At 43.1% G+C, this 15,397-nt stretch overlaps 1 protein-coding gene across 2 annotated transcripts in view; it reads right to left on the bottom strand.

The window, feature by feature from the left end:
• The window catches only part of PRIMA1 (proline rich membrane anchor 1), an 81,986-nt gene that overhangs the window by 29,345 nt on the left and 37,244 nt on the right, over positions 1 to 15,397 (bottom strand). For both annotated transcript variants that reach the window (XM_038747359.1, XM_038747351.1), the window contains one exon: positions 2,267 to 2,396. In XM_038747359.1, coding sequence (XP_038603287.1) covers positions 2,267 to 2,396 — 130 coding nt within the window. The remainder of the gene's footprint in view (positions 1 to 2,266; positions 2,397 to 15,397) is intronic.

Genomic DNA, 15,397 nt, shown 5'->3' with positions numbered 1-15,397 from the left:
AAAACAAAGTAGAGTGCTCCTAATAATTGTCTTTTACCAACTCTCATCCTTAACTGATCACTTGTAGGTAAGTGTCTGTCAGGAACAAGATCAATCCTGATATGTGATGATAATAATAATAATAATAATAATAATAATAATAATAATAATAGTAATAATAACAGTGGTATTTTTAAACACTTACCATGAGCCATGCACCCAAGTGCTGGTGCAGAAATATATGAAAGTCAATTTTTCCCCTTCGTTTCCTATAACTCTCTTCTCTCTGACTGTTCCCACCCTCTCCTTCTGAAGCCCAAGAAGGTCAGAGATGGGCATGTGGCATGGTTGGTGACAGTGGGGAAGATGATGGCTTTCCTGGAGCCATGTTGCATTGACAAGACTATTAGTGGCCGCTGCCATTTTGAGGGAGAACATCACTTTCTCTCCTCCAAGACCGATCTCCATCTGGTCCTCACCCCTAACTTGCCTTTTTTTTTGAAAATGTGGTAGAGGTGTCTAAAGGATGGGGAAGGTGGTTTTGGGGTCTGGGCCATTTTTATAACTCAAACATATCCCTACTGGGGCCCAGTGCTCCCCGGGTAGGCAGGCAGCCCATGGTAGTGGGGGCATGGGTAGGGGAATTGATTATCATCAGTGGTATTTAATCAGCATTTACTGTGTGCGGAGCACTGTACTAAGCACTTGGGAGACTATAACAGAGTTGTTAGACAGATTTCATGTACTTTCAACTTGTAGAGATGCTTGATTCTCCAAACCCATGGCATGGTAGGGATGAGGAGGGAAATGGTATAACTGATGCAATGAGTGTAGGATGTGAGGTGCCCTGGCTCCCCAAACCTTCTAAGGGTCAAAACTGGGATGGAGTAGGGAGGGGTGAGGTTTTCTTCCTTAGATTAGTGACCTCTCCTACAAGTCTTGCAGTTGGGATGCCCATGTGTCAGCTTGCCATCTGCTCAGACCCTGAGTTTTGAAATGAAAAAGGTTCTGATCTGTGACTAGGCACCCAAGAATAATCTCAATCTCACCTGTCTCTCCACCAACCCCAGCCCACATCCTACCTCTGGCCTGTAATGCCCTCCCTCCTTAAATCAGAATGACAAATACTCTCCCCCACTTCAAAGCCTTATTGAAATCATGTCTCTTCCAAGAGGCCTTCCCAGACTAAGCTCCTCCTTTCCTCTTCTCCCACTCCCTTCTGCAGCGTCCTGACTTGCTCCCTTGGTTCTTCCCCCCTCCCAGCCTCACAGCACTAATGTACATATTCGTAATTTATTTATTTGCATTGTTGTCTGTCTCCCTGCCTCTAGGCTGTAAGCTCATTGTGGGCAGGGAATGTGTCTGTTTATTGTTGTATTGTACTCACCCAAGTGCTTAGTACAGTGCTCTGCACACAGTAAACACTCAATAAATATAATTTAAAGACTGAATAAATAATCTTGGAGTTTGTCTGCACATGTGCCCTGCAGTAAAATACCGCCATGCCCATCAAGGGTGGACCGTTACCTTTCCACTTTGCAAAAAAGAACTGAAGTTCCTATCTGCACGGAAGGCTGAACTGCTATAATGGTACTTGTTAAGTGCTTACTATGTGCCAAGCACTGGGGTAGATTCATTCATTCATTCTATCGTATTTATTGAGCGCTTACTATGTGCAGAGCATTGTACTAAGCACTTGGGAAGTACAAGTTGGCAACATATAGAGACGGTCCCTACCCAACAACGGGCTCACAGTCTAGAAGGGGGAGACAGACAACAAAACAAAACATGTAGACAGGTGTCAAAGTCGTCAGAACAAATAGATTAAAGCTGCACAAGATGAAAGTTAATCAGGTTGGACACAATCCCTGCCCCATATTGGGCTCACAGTCTTAAACCCAATTTTCTGGATGAGGTAACTGAGGCACAGAGACTTTAAGTGACTTCCCAAGGTCACACAGCAGACATGTGGCAGAGCCGGGATTAGAACCCAGGTCCTTCAGACTCTCAGACCCATACTCTATCCACTAAGCAGTGCTGCTTCCTGGAAGCCAAGCTGCTTCCCGATAAAGTCAATCAATCAATTGTGTTTATTGAACACTTACTGAATGCAGAGCACTGTACTAGCACTAAGCATTTGGGAGAGTAAAACACAACAATGTAATAGACATGTTCCCTGCCCACAGCAAGCTTTCAATCTAGAGGCCAGACAAAGCAGAGCAAGTAAGGAGAAATAGATCAAGGCCCAGGGAAAAAAAATACAAGATTAAAGAATAGGTACTCTTACCTTTTTATTGCTTTGTAGCAAATGATGACAATGACAATGAGGAATACTAGTGTGACGCAGCATACTGCAATGATTACAACTAGGCCCGGCCACCAAGTTTCTTCAGTAGGGCAAAAGGTAGTTTGGGGAGCTGTAGGGAAAAAGAAAAAGATGCAGAGAATTTTCTCTCAAATACTCAGGGCCTGGAACTTGTCATTCATAGGCTATTCTATGAATGAAAGACAGTTAATCTCTCCCTCTTCAAAGCCTTACTGAGGATACATCTTCTTCAAGAGGCCTTCCCTAAGCCCCCCTTTCCTCTTCTCCCACTCCCTTCTGTGTCACCCTGACTTACTTCCTCTGTTCATTCCCCCTCTCAGCCCCGCAGCACTTATCTACAAATCTCTAATTTATTTATTTATATTAATACCTGTATTCCCTCCTTTAGACTGTAAGCTCATTATGGGCAGGGAATGTGTCTGTTTATTGTTGTACTGTACTCTCCCAAGTGCTCTGTACAGGGCTCTGCACACAGTAAGCACTCAATAAATATGATTGAATTGAATGAATGAATACCTACTTGCAGTGCTTTCTGGAGTGTCAAAGAGATTCCCAGGGGCCCTCTTGCCTAGGTGGTAAGCCAGCCAAAGCTTAGAGTATTAATTGTTTGTGTTGCATTACCCATTCTCCCTTCCACAACCTTCATCGTCTCTCCGGGATCCTGTCAGAGTTTAACCCTCAGAATACAATCTCTGTTCTCCCGGTGAGAGCTTCGCCATTCCCAGACCAGATTTTAGTGTGGTGACAACTGGCCTAAATTTGAAGACTCTCCATTCACATTCAGCACGGCTTAGTGGAAAGAGCACGGGCCTGGGAATCAGAAGATGCAGGTTCTAATCCCAGCTCTGCCATATGTCTGCTGTGTGACTTTCGGTAAGTCACTTCACTACTCTGGGCCTCAGTTACCTCATCTGTAAAATGGGGATTAAGACTATGAGCCCCATTTGGGCGGGGACTGTGTCCAACCTGATTACCTTTATCTACTCCGGCTCTTAGAACAGTTATTGGCACATAGCACTTAACAAATACCATAATTGCTACTGTTGTTGTTAACTTCAGTTCATTTAGAGAAGCAGCATGGCCTAGCAGCAAGAGCGCGGGTTTAGAAGTCAGAGGACATGGATTCTAATCTAGGCTCTGCCATTTGTCTGCTGTGTGACCTTGGGCTAGCCACTTCACTTCTCTGTACCTCAGTTACCTCATCTGTAAAATGGGGCTTGGGGCTGTGAACCCCATGTGGGACAGGGACTGTGCCCAACCTGATTATCTTGTATCAACCCAGTGCTTAGAACAGTGCTTGATATATAGTAAGCACTTAACAAATACCATAATTATTATTATTAACAAGGATAAAGTACTTGCCCCATTGAAGCTTGAAAGAAAGGAAGAAGCAAGATGGCAGGAGCCAATTAAAGAGCTTGAATGGAAACCTTAATAGGCGTGCACATGTTCTGGGATCTGTTACACAACAGGTTGTGCACTGATCTTGATTTGTAATGGTGATAAAGGGTGGATTCAATCATATTTGTGCCTGACCCCTGGTAGACTCAGTCTTAAAAACCAAACAATCACTTTTTATGAGGCTCGTAACTGTCGCATTTTCCCTTGGAAACAATCCATGTTACTGTCTGTCCCTGGTTCCTGTTGCTGTGAAATCTGGATATGGCCCTACCTTTGTTACCAGGACACTCAGTTCTACCCTAGTGTAGGCTTTTACTATTGCATTTTGGCTAGAACTTTGCTACGGAATCGGGGAACATTTGTCTGACCGAGGGAACTGCTTGGTTATAATGTGCTGTGGTGTTGGAAAAAAATGGTTGTGTGCACATGTGCAGGGATTCAGAATGGGTACTACAGGGCTGGATTTCCTAGGGGAGGGGTTTACATGAATTCCCATATAATAATGAGAATAATAATAATAGTAATAATAATAATAATAATAATAATAATATGTGCATTTGTTAAGCACTTACCATAGTCTTAGATTGTGCTAATCATTGGGGTATTTACAATGCAATCAGATCAGACATCCTACAGTCTAGTGGAGGAGTTTACAGGGATTGCGAACTATGCAACCAAGAACTGGTACACACTTTCTCTTTTTTTCTGTCTCTCTCTAGTTGTTAGGATCCATTTAGTGGGAGGAACGACTGAATTGTTTATTAATTTTTTAAAAAGACTTTTCCCCCCCATGCCTCTTCCCTCCCTAAAAAAAAATTGGTGCTACTGACATTGAAGGAATTTATTTGTGAACCCAGATAGACAGGAGGAAACTTCCACTCAGAGAAACTCAGCTACAGAGTGAGGCATACTTTTCTCTAAATGGTACTGGTGCTTGCTCTTGAAATTCTGAATAATTGGAACGAAAATTGTTCCTGAACACAATTCTATTCAACTGGGTCATCTAAGGGCTCCTGCAAATATTACTATGCCAGGAAAAAGTAATCCTTATTTTATGCAACTAATTATGCCATGAGGATGGCTAAAACTATAAAGGATGCTTTCCAGATGCCTCCACTAGTGATCGTTTCACCATGTGCCAAGAGTCTGGCATTCTGGATTGGTCTCTTGCTAAAAACTAGCAGCCACAACACAAGAGTCCTCGGAATGTGCTTAAGAATAGGAGGTCATAAATTCTGCTGCTGCCAAATTTATCCAGGCATTATTTGGAATGCCACAACGTAAGCCTCAACAGTGAGCTTAGAGAAAATATTGAAGTCAGGAAATCCCAGGTTTCGGTGAAATTGCAAACACTACACACCCCTGGCGGGGCAAGCAGGTGGAGAGGGAAGGGATTCTTGGCCCAAGGCTAAGAGCACCATCTGATGATGGTAAGCGCTCAATAAATATGTTTGATTGAGTTTAGCCCAGGATACTCCTTGGAGCCACTTGGCAAGGAATCATACTGGCCTAATGAATTAATCCATCAATCCAAATTGATTAGCTTGTATCTACCCCAGTGCTTAGTACAGTGCCTGGAACATAGTAAGCACTTGTTATATTGTACTCTCCCAAGCACTTAGTACAGTGCTCTGCATTGAGTAAGTGCTTAATAAAAACAGTTGACTGACAAATACCATAAAAAACATCGCATTTATTGAGCACTTACTATGTGTAGAGCACTGTACTAAGTGCTTGGGAGGACACAACATAAGAGAATTGGTAGACCTGTTCTCTGCCTGCAATGAGCTTACAGTCCAGGTGCAGAGACAGATATTAACATAAGTTACAGATATGTACATAAGTGCCGTAGGGGAATTCCTCAAGGGGATTCCCTTTTATTCTCGAGCTGAGACACCTCAACTGATTTTCCAAAGTGTTAAATCTCCAGTTTGGCTTCTCCATCTGTCTGCAAGAAGTAAGTTGGCATATAACTGATTTCTCTCAACTTGTCAATTTCTCCCAAGATGCCAGAATTTGCAAAAGAATAAATACCAATCCCTGGTTGCTGCACTGGTCTGAAGGTGAGCCCTGATGCAGATACACTCCAAGAGATTCCCAAAGTCAGGGGCAGAGTGGGGAGGAATATCGATCTATAGTTAGATTTGGTTTGCATCTAAGAATGCACTGAATTTTACTTTTTCTTATTTTTTAAATGGTGTGGTCTTTAATCAATCAATCAATCGTATTTATTGAGCGCTTACTGTGTGCAGAGCACTGTACTAAGCACTTGGGAAGTACAATTTGGCAACATATAGAAGACCAAATGACTCGACTTGGATTAGCATACTTTGAACACATCATTTGGAGGGCTAATTCTCTGGAGAAGACACTAAATGCTATAAAAAGTCCAAGGAAAATGGGGAAGAGGCAGACCAGCAACTAGATGGGTAGAAACCATAACAATGAAAACAGAAGAGTTATTAGCAAAGTTATGGACTATGGCAGAAGATAGGACATTCTGGAGAAAATATGCCCAAAAAGTTTCTATGAATCAGATACTATTCGATGTCAGTGATATATATTGTTAAATGCTTACTATTTGCTGTGCACTGTACTAAGCACCAGGGGTGGTGTCTCCACCTGCCTTCAGGACATCTCCATCTGGATGTCTGCCTACCATCTAGAACTCAATATGTCCAAGACTGAACTCCTTATCTTCCTTCCCAAACCCTGCCCTCTCCCTTACTTTCCCATCACTGTAGATGGCACTACCATCCTTCCCGTCTCACAAGCCCATAACCTTGGTGTCATCCTCGACTCCGCTCTCTCGTTCACCCCATACACGTCACCAAAACCTGCTGGTCTCACCTCCACAACATCGCTAAGATCCGCCCTTTCCTCTCCATCCAAACCGCTACCTTGCTGCTTCAATCTCTCGTCCTATCCCGATTCGATTACTGCATCAGCCTCCTCTCTGATCTCCCATCCTCCTGTCTCTCCCCACTTCAGTCTATACTTCACTCTGCTGCCCGAATCATCTTTGTGCAGAAATGCTCTGGGCATGTTACTCCCCACTTCAAAAATGTCCAGTGGCTGTCTGTCAACCTACAAATCAAGCAAAAGCCCCTCACTCTCGGCTTCCAGACTCTCCATCTCCTACCTCACCTCCCTTCTCTCCTTCTACAGCCCAGTCTGCAACCTCCACTCCTCTGCCGCTAACCTCCTCACTATACCTCGTTCTCGCCTGTCCCACCATTGACCCCTGGCCCACATCCTTCCTCTGTCCTGGAATGCCCTCCCTCCACACATCCACCAAGCTAACTCTCTTCCTCCCTTCATAGCCCTATTGAGAGCTCACCTCCTCCAAGAGGCCTTCCCAGACTGAGCCCTCTTTTTCCTCTCTGCCTCCCCATCACCCCACCCTACCTCCTTCCCCTCCCCACAGCACTTGTATATAAATTTGTACAGATTTATTACTGTTTTACTTGTACATGTTTACTGTTCTATTTATTTTGTTAATGATGTGCATATAGCTTTAATTCTATTTGTTCCGATGACTTTGACACCTGTCTACATGTTTTGTTTTGTTGTCTGTCTCCCCCTTCTAGACTGTGAACCCGTTGTTGGGTGGGGACCATCTCTATATGTTGCCTGCTTGTACTTCCCAAGTGCTTAGTACAGTGCTCTGCACACAGTAAGCACTCAATAAATACGATTGAATGAGTAAATCATCAGCTTGGACACAGTCCATATTCTACATGGGGCTTGCAGTCTTAATTCCCATTTTACAGTGTAAGTAATTAAGGCACAGAGAAGTTGTGACTTGCCCAAGGTCACACAGCATACGTGTCAGAACAGAGATTAGAACCCAGGTCCTTTGACCACAAGACCCACAGTCTTTCCACTAGGCCATGATGGTTCTCATCTTGTAACTCTTTTCCAAGATCCCCTTGCAAACCACCTGCTCCGTAAATGGCTTCACCACTGATTGAAATATTATACTCCTAGGGGACGGAGTTGGCAACTGAATATTAGCAGAAGCCTGATCAATGTTGACAGTGATGAGGCTACATGGAAATGTTCTTTTAGCTTCAGTTTTGAAAAACAAAGGGAGACTTGAAAGAGATTCTCTAGAGGGAAAATGTTGAGTGCCCAGATAATGTAAACATATTATTTTAATGATTCATTCAATCGTATTTATTGAGCGCTTGATCCTCCCTCTCCTCAGCCTGCTTGGTTCAGGATCACTGAATCAGACAGTGCATTGGCAATAGTTGTAATGATCTGGTGATGCTTAAATCTCCCTGAGAAAAGGTGGGGCTTTGTTTACCCTCACACATCCTGCTCAGCCCAAGCCGAGGGTTCAGGAGTTCTTCTAACCTCAACTTAGAATAACTATTTCCAGATGTTCCCAATATTCAACTAACTGCCAGAATGCTAATCCAGCAGGCTCAGAAAATTTTCTGACCTATCAGACCACAGCTGACTCTTGTTGAGCAAAATCACTAATTCCCAGGGAATGTGGTTATATTTTCGGCACTGGAGGCCAAGCCAAATTATTTTATTTTGATAACATCACAGAAAACTGTAGGGTGGCCTGCAGTGACACTTAAAGAACAACAACAAAAGAAAAAAAAACCCAGAGTCCTAGACACACTGTACGTTCCTTATGGGCAATTTTGTTGTACTCTCCCAAGTGTTTACTACAGTGATCTGCTCAGAGTAAATGCTCAATAAATGGTCCTGACTGATAAAATTATGAGTGTTACACTAGCACATAGCATAACACAATGATGTCATACAGACTCCATTTTTGTGGAAATACTCCTGATGTGGCCCAGATCAGCCTGAATCTCAAGTGAGTCCCACAGTGCTCCCCGACCTGCTCCATCTGGTTGAACCCATCGTATGCCTCTTTCCAGTCTGTGTCAATTTGGGAGCCATGTCCCAGACAAGGAATTGGGCAGTTTATTCAAGAGCTACACTGGAGGGAGGCTGGGTGATGACGATTAAAATGCCAGACACCAGAAAAGCCGCATGGCTTACTGGTTAGATCCAGGACCCCTGAGTCAGAGGACCTGGGTTCTAATCCCAGCTCTGCCACTCGTCTGCTGGGTGACTTTGAGCAAGCTACTTGGCTGCTCAGTGCCTCAGTTACCTAACCTAGAAAATGGGGATTAAAACCTTAAGCCCCTTGTGAGACATGGACTGTGTCGAATCTAACTTGTGTCTACCCCAGTGCTTAGAACAGTGCTTGACACATAGTAAGTAATAATAATAATAATAATGGCATTAAGTGCTTACTATGTGCAAAGCACTATTCTAAGCGCTGAAATAATGATGATGGCATTTGCTAAGCGCTTACAATGTGTAAAGCACTGTTCTAAGTGCTGGGGGGATACAAGGTGATCAGGTTGTCCCACGTGGGACTCACAGTCTTAATCCCCATTTTACAGATGAGGTAACAGGCTCAGAGAAGTTAAACGACTTGCCCAAGGTCACACATCAGACACATGGCAGAGCTGGGATTAGAACCCATGACCTCTGACTCCTAAGCCCAGGCTCTTTCCACTGAGCCACGCTGCTTCTCTATACGGGAACAGTCTCCATATTCAGTTTTTAATCATCAATCGTATTTATTGAGCGCTTACTGTGTGCAGAGCACTGTACTAAGTGCTTGGGAAGTACAATTTGGCTGAAATTCAGTTATGTCTTTCATAGTGATGGGTATTCTAGTATTTACATGAACATATAGTCATGTAAAGAAAACTGAACAGGTATGGGCTCATCCTTTCTGACTTTACAGAATGAAACAGACAGCAGCAACAGAAACAAATATGTCAGGAAAACCCTACAAAGAGGCAACTGTACAAATACTGGTAAATAAATATTCCTCCAGCTACAAACGTGATTACCAAAAGTGGATTTTCAACTGGGCAACTAGAAAGCATGAGTCAGTAAGCTCCTTGTGGCCAGGGAGCATGTCTACTAACTCTATTGTATTGTACTCTCCCAAGCACTTAGAACAGGACTCTGTACTCAATAAATGCCATAGATTGATACCATTGATTGAAATAGATGTGAGTAAAGGTGGTGGCAAACACACTTTCCCAGTTTGGGGAAAGTTGACAGGGAAAGTGGAATTTCAAGAATGCTTGATAAACAGAAGATGGGAGTAGATGGTACTTGATTTTTCAAAACATCAAGTTTTATTTTTGTGTTGTGCAGTTTTTTTCAGAACGCAATAGCTCGTGCCTCTGCTGAACATTCTCTCAGCATATTCATTTAATCGTATTTATCGAGCACTTATTGTGTGCAGAGCACTGCACTAAGCACTTGGAAGGCACAATTCAGCAACAGAGACAATCTACGGCTCTATATTCCTACCATATTCTCTCTCCCTTCTGCATCACCTATGCACTTAAGTCTGCATCTTCCAAGCACTCGACACTCTCCTCCAACCCATGACACTTATGTACCTATCATTAATACTCTATTGCTCCCCCCTACATGTAATTGATCATGTCTGCCTTCCCACAAGAATGTAAAATCTTTGAAGATCTTAGTACAGTGCTCTGACCCAAAAGAGGTTACTGTCTAGACTCTTTCTATCACTAATTCTCTAGGTAGTGAGAACATCCTGGGTGCAGCACAATGTAGTAAGCAATTGGGAGAGATGCAGGTTCTGCCTTTGGGGAGCTTACAATCTAACGGGGAAGACAGTTAACCAAACATTGTATACAGAAGTGCAAGTCATCATTTATTAGTAATCCTGAATTTGTTACCCATCCCTCTGTTTCAATTTATTCATCTCTTCTATTCCAAGATACTTTAGGGCAAAGACCTTGACTTGTATTGGAATCTTCCAAGTGCCTAGTACAGCGCTCTGTATGCAGTAGTTGTTTAAAAGAGCATGATGAGGAGGAGGAGAAAGGAGGAGGGTAAACAAAACAGGTCCATTTTCATTTCTTCGGTTCATCAGGAAATTAAAGAGTTTGCAACATTTCGCAAAGCCTTTAATCATGAAGCTCTTCCCTAAAGCTAGGGATCAACCCAAATTTGACCAACTATTAAAATGCAAAACCAAAATCAATCAACGGTATTTACTGAGCACTTATTGTGTGCAGAGCACTATACTAAGCACATGAAAGAATACAATGGAGTTGGTAGACATGTTTCTTGCCCACGGGATCTTACCATCTAGTGGCGCTAGAGATACTGATACAAATAAATGATCAGTTATGTAATAATAATAATTTGAGTATTTGTTGAGCACTTATGTACCAAACACTTTACTAAGTGCTTGGATAGATCCAAGGTCGTTAGGGTTCATATAATTATAATAATAATGATGGCATTTATTAATTGCTTACTATGTGCAAAGCACTGTTCTAAGCGCTGGGGAGGTTACAAGGTGATCAGATTGTCCCATGGGGGGCCCACAGTCTTAATCCCCATTTTACAGATGAGGGAACTGAGGCACAGAGAAGTCAAGTGATTTGCCCAAAGTCACACAGCTAATAATTGGCAGAGCCGGGATTTGAACCCATGACCTCTGACTCCAAAGCTCATGCTCTTTCCCACTGAGCCCCGCTGCTTCTCTATGCTTCTCATATGGGGCTCGCAATCTAAGTAGGAGGGTGAACAAGTATTAAATCCTCATTTTGCAGACAAGGGAACTATGGCACAGAGAAAGTAAGCAACTTGCTCGAAATCATGCAATAGGAAAGTGGCAGAGCCAGGATTAGAACTCAAGTCCTCTAGCTCCAGGTCCATGTTCTTTCCACTAGGCTACACTGCTTCTAAATGTTGCTTCTAAGTGTACATAAGTGCTGTGGGGCAGAAGTAAATAGAATGCAAACTCACTGTGGGCAGGGAATGTGTCTGTTTATTGTTATATTGTACTCTACCAGGAGTTTAGTAAAGTGCTCTGTACATAGTGCTTAATATGATTGAATGAATGAAACCATTGTAAAAGAGTATAGATCCAAATGTAAGGCATTGCAGACAGGAGTGTGATTAGGGCAAATGAAGGCTTTGTCACAGAAGCAAAATAGGCTCTACAGATAAATAATTGAACTCTGATTTTCCCCTTCCTCCTCTTCCCACCATATCTACAATGATTCTTTTATCTTCTGTGTGGGAGACTATAATATATATTTATTCCAGGGGCTGGGGTTGCATTTAGGGGCCACATGGACAAAAAAGGAGAAACTAGTTCCAGTAGCCCTGCAGCTTCTGTTTCATGCTAGCTTATCCAAAACTTGCATATGCTAGTGTGTGTTTCCTTCTATCATGCAAAAACATTCTCTGGCCTTACTTTGAGATCCAATAGGTACTAAGTGCTTAAAAATAAAAACGAACCCACAAGGAAAAAAGTTAATTTTCATCAGGCAAGTGGAGTGGCTTCCTCAATATTTAATGACCTTGCTTTCCCAAAATTCATCCTTTCGCTCCAGTTCACTCTCTGGTCCTGTCTTAGCACTCTGAAAGGGTGCACACTAAAAAGTAGAATTGAACTAGGAGAGCTATTCCGTGTGGTTGGACTAACATTTCAATCTGTTTTTAGCAACTTTTCTCTCCCAGAAATGACTTGATAGGCTTAATATGAAGAACTAAATCTGAAGGCAGGAGATTCCAGCTGAAACGGGTTCAAAAGACCTTTTAGGCGAAGCAGCATGCCCTAGTGGATAGAGCACAGGCCTAGAAGTCAGAAGGACCTAGATTTTTATCCCTGCTCTTCCACCTGTTTCTTGTATGACCCTGGGCAAGTCCCTTACCTTCTCTGTGCCTCAGTTACCTCATCTGTAAAATGGGGATTAAGACTGCAAACCCTATATGGAACAGGAACTGTGCCCTAGTTGATTAACTTGTATTTCAATGAATCTTATTTATTGCACACTTACTGTATGCAGACCACTGTACTGAGCACTTAGTAAAATATAACAATAAACAGACACATTCCATGTCCACAATGAGCTTATGGTCTAGAAGTGGGGGGAGACAAACATTTAAAAAAAAATTACAGATATGTACATAAATGTTGGGGGGCTGGGAGGGGGGGAAGAACAAAGGGAATGATCTTCCCCAGTGTTTAGTACAGTTCCTGGCATAGTAAATGCTTAAATACCACAAATATCTATTTTTTATGGTATTAAGTGCTTACTATGGGTCAAATACTCTTCTAAGCACTGGGGAGGTACAAGTTAATCGGGCCAGAGAAGGCCTGTCCCACATGGAGCTCATAATCAAGTACATTGCCAAGATCCGTCCTTTCCTCTCCATCCAAACCGCTACCCTGCTCGTTCAAGCTCTCATCCTATCCCGTCTGGATTACTGTATCAGCCTCCTCTCCGATCTCCCATCCTCCTGTCTCTCGCCTCTTCAATCCATACTTCATGCCGCTGCCTGGATTGTCTCTGTGCAGAAATGCTCTGGGCATGTTACTCCCCTCCTCAAAAATCTCCAGTGGCTACCAGTTAATTTACACATCAGGCAGAAACTCCTCACCCTCAGCTTCAAGGCTCAACATCACCTCGCCCCCTCCTATCTCACCTCCCTTCTCTCCTTCTCCAGCCCAGTCCACACCCTCTGCCACTAATCTCCTCACCGTGCCTCGTTCTCGCCTGTCCCGCCGTCGACCCCCGGCCCACGTCATCCCCCGTTCCTGGAACTCCCTCCCTCCACACATCCGCCAAGCTAGCTCTCTTCCTCCCTTCAAGGCCCTACTGAGAGCTCACCTCCTCCAGGAGGCCTTTCCAGACTGAGCCCCCTCCTTCCTCTCCCCCTCTTCATCCCCCCCACCTTACCTCCTGCCCCTCCCCACAGCACCTGTATATATGTTTGTATGTATTTATTACTCTTTTATTTGTACATATTTATTCTATTTATTTTATTTTGTTAATATGTTTTGTTAGTTCTCTGTCTCCCCCTTCTAGACTGTGAGCCCACTGTTGGGTAGGGACCGTCTCTATATGTTGCCAACTTGTACTTCCCAAGCGCTTAGTACAGTGCTCTGCACACAGTAAGTGCTCAATAAATACGATTGAATGAATGAATGAAAGTAGGAGGGAGAACAGGTATTAATACTCATTTTACAGTTGTGGAAACTGAGGCACAGAGAAACTCTTTTCCAACTGCTTTAAAGCAATCACCTTTCCCCCTCCTACTTCTCCACACTTCACTCCTCTAATACCCACATACTTACTGTACCTCATGCTCTTATATCTTGCTGCTAATCTCTTGCCCATATCCTGCATCTGGCCTGGAATATCCCCTTTCTTCAGATCCAACAATCACTTTCCCCACCTTCAAACATTACTGAAGGCACGTCTCTTCTAAAAGGCCTTCCCCAACTAAGCCATTTCCTCTTCTCCCACTCCCTTCCGTGTTGCTCTTACAGTTGGATTTGCTCCCTTTATTTTCCCCTCCTTCAGCCCCACAACACTTATGTACATATCTGTAATTAATTTATATTAATGTTTTTCTCCTCCTCTAGACTGTAAGCTTCTTTTGGGCAAGGAACATGTCTACTTGTTATATTGTACTCTCCGAAGTGCTAAAAACACTGCTCTTCCCACAGTAAGCTCTCAATAAATACCATCGATTTATTGATTGAAAGTGACTTGCCTAAGGTCACACAGCAGGCATGTGGTGGAGCCAGGATTAGAATCCAGGTTTTCTGACTCCCCTTTTCACTAGGCTTTTCACTGTTTCTCATGATACTTTTAACCGTTGAAGGAACTTCTGCTGAAGGATGCAGTTTTCTGAGGGTAGGTTGAAGAAGGAGAAAGAGGAGGATGTGTTCTGTTCCCTCCCACCCACTCACCCGATGAAGCTTTTGTGGAACAGGAGACACAATGTGGAGGGAACATCTCCTCATTAGGCTTTTGTTCTCACCCTTTGCCCAAGTCACCTAACCAAAATGAGAACTTAGGGTGGTGCTTGAGCTCTGGGGGACCATGTAGGGTTCTGAAGCCAGACATGTCTCCCATGGTGCGTCAGGACCCCAATGTGGGGCCCATTTTGGCACACTACTGGTTATGCTTGGAACCCACAGGTCTCAGATCAAAGCACCTTCTGGAGTGGGCTGCTGCTCAACACTGCTCTCATGGGTTTTCCCCACACTTTCCCATTTATTTACAACCAATACAATTCACAAGTTTTGAAATTAGGATTTTGTTCTGAAATACAGTTATAGGGGTGGGGATGACTAGCAGGTAAGGAAAACAATGAGAAGCACAAATGAGACAAAAAGTGGAAATGATTAGATCATACTACTTTTTAAACATCCACAATTCTCTGCTTTGTAGGGTGGGAGTTATGGAACAGTACCTTGGATTTTTAAAAAAATAAAAACAAGCCTAGGTATCTACAGTTACGGCAAGTCCTTAGGTACACAATGCAAAAAAAGGCACAAATTCCACTTATTAGAAAGCAGGTATTAAGAGCCACCAACTTTATTCTGTCAATGGAGCATTTATTGGTGAGTTCAGAGTTTTTAAATCTCTGCCTCTTTGGCCACACTAAGGACAGACTTTAGCACAACAGAGAGAAGAGGATCTTACTTCAGAAAGATCTTGTGATCACAAACGTTGTATTTCTGAAGAGCAGGCGTGTGTGAAAATTTCACATCACCAGCAAAAAGCCCTGATTTAATGGTGCACTTTTACTAACAAACACAGTTCCTTCCCTGGAATTTACAGTTTC

Source organism: Tachyglossus aculeatus, chromosome 1 (genome assembly GCF_015852505.1).
Source record: "Tachyglossus aculeatus isolate mTacAcu1 chromosome 1, mTacAcu1.pri, whole genome shotgun sequence".
NCBI classification, from domain to species: domain Eukaryota; kingdom Metazoa; phylum Chordata; class Mammalia; order Monotremata; family Tachyglossidae; genus Tachyglossus; species Tachyglossus aculeatus.
This window is presented reverse-complemented; position numbering and strand designations above follow the sequence as displayed.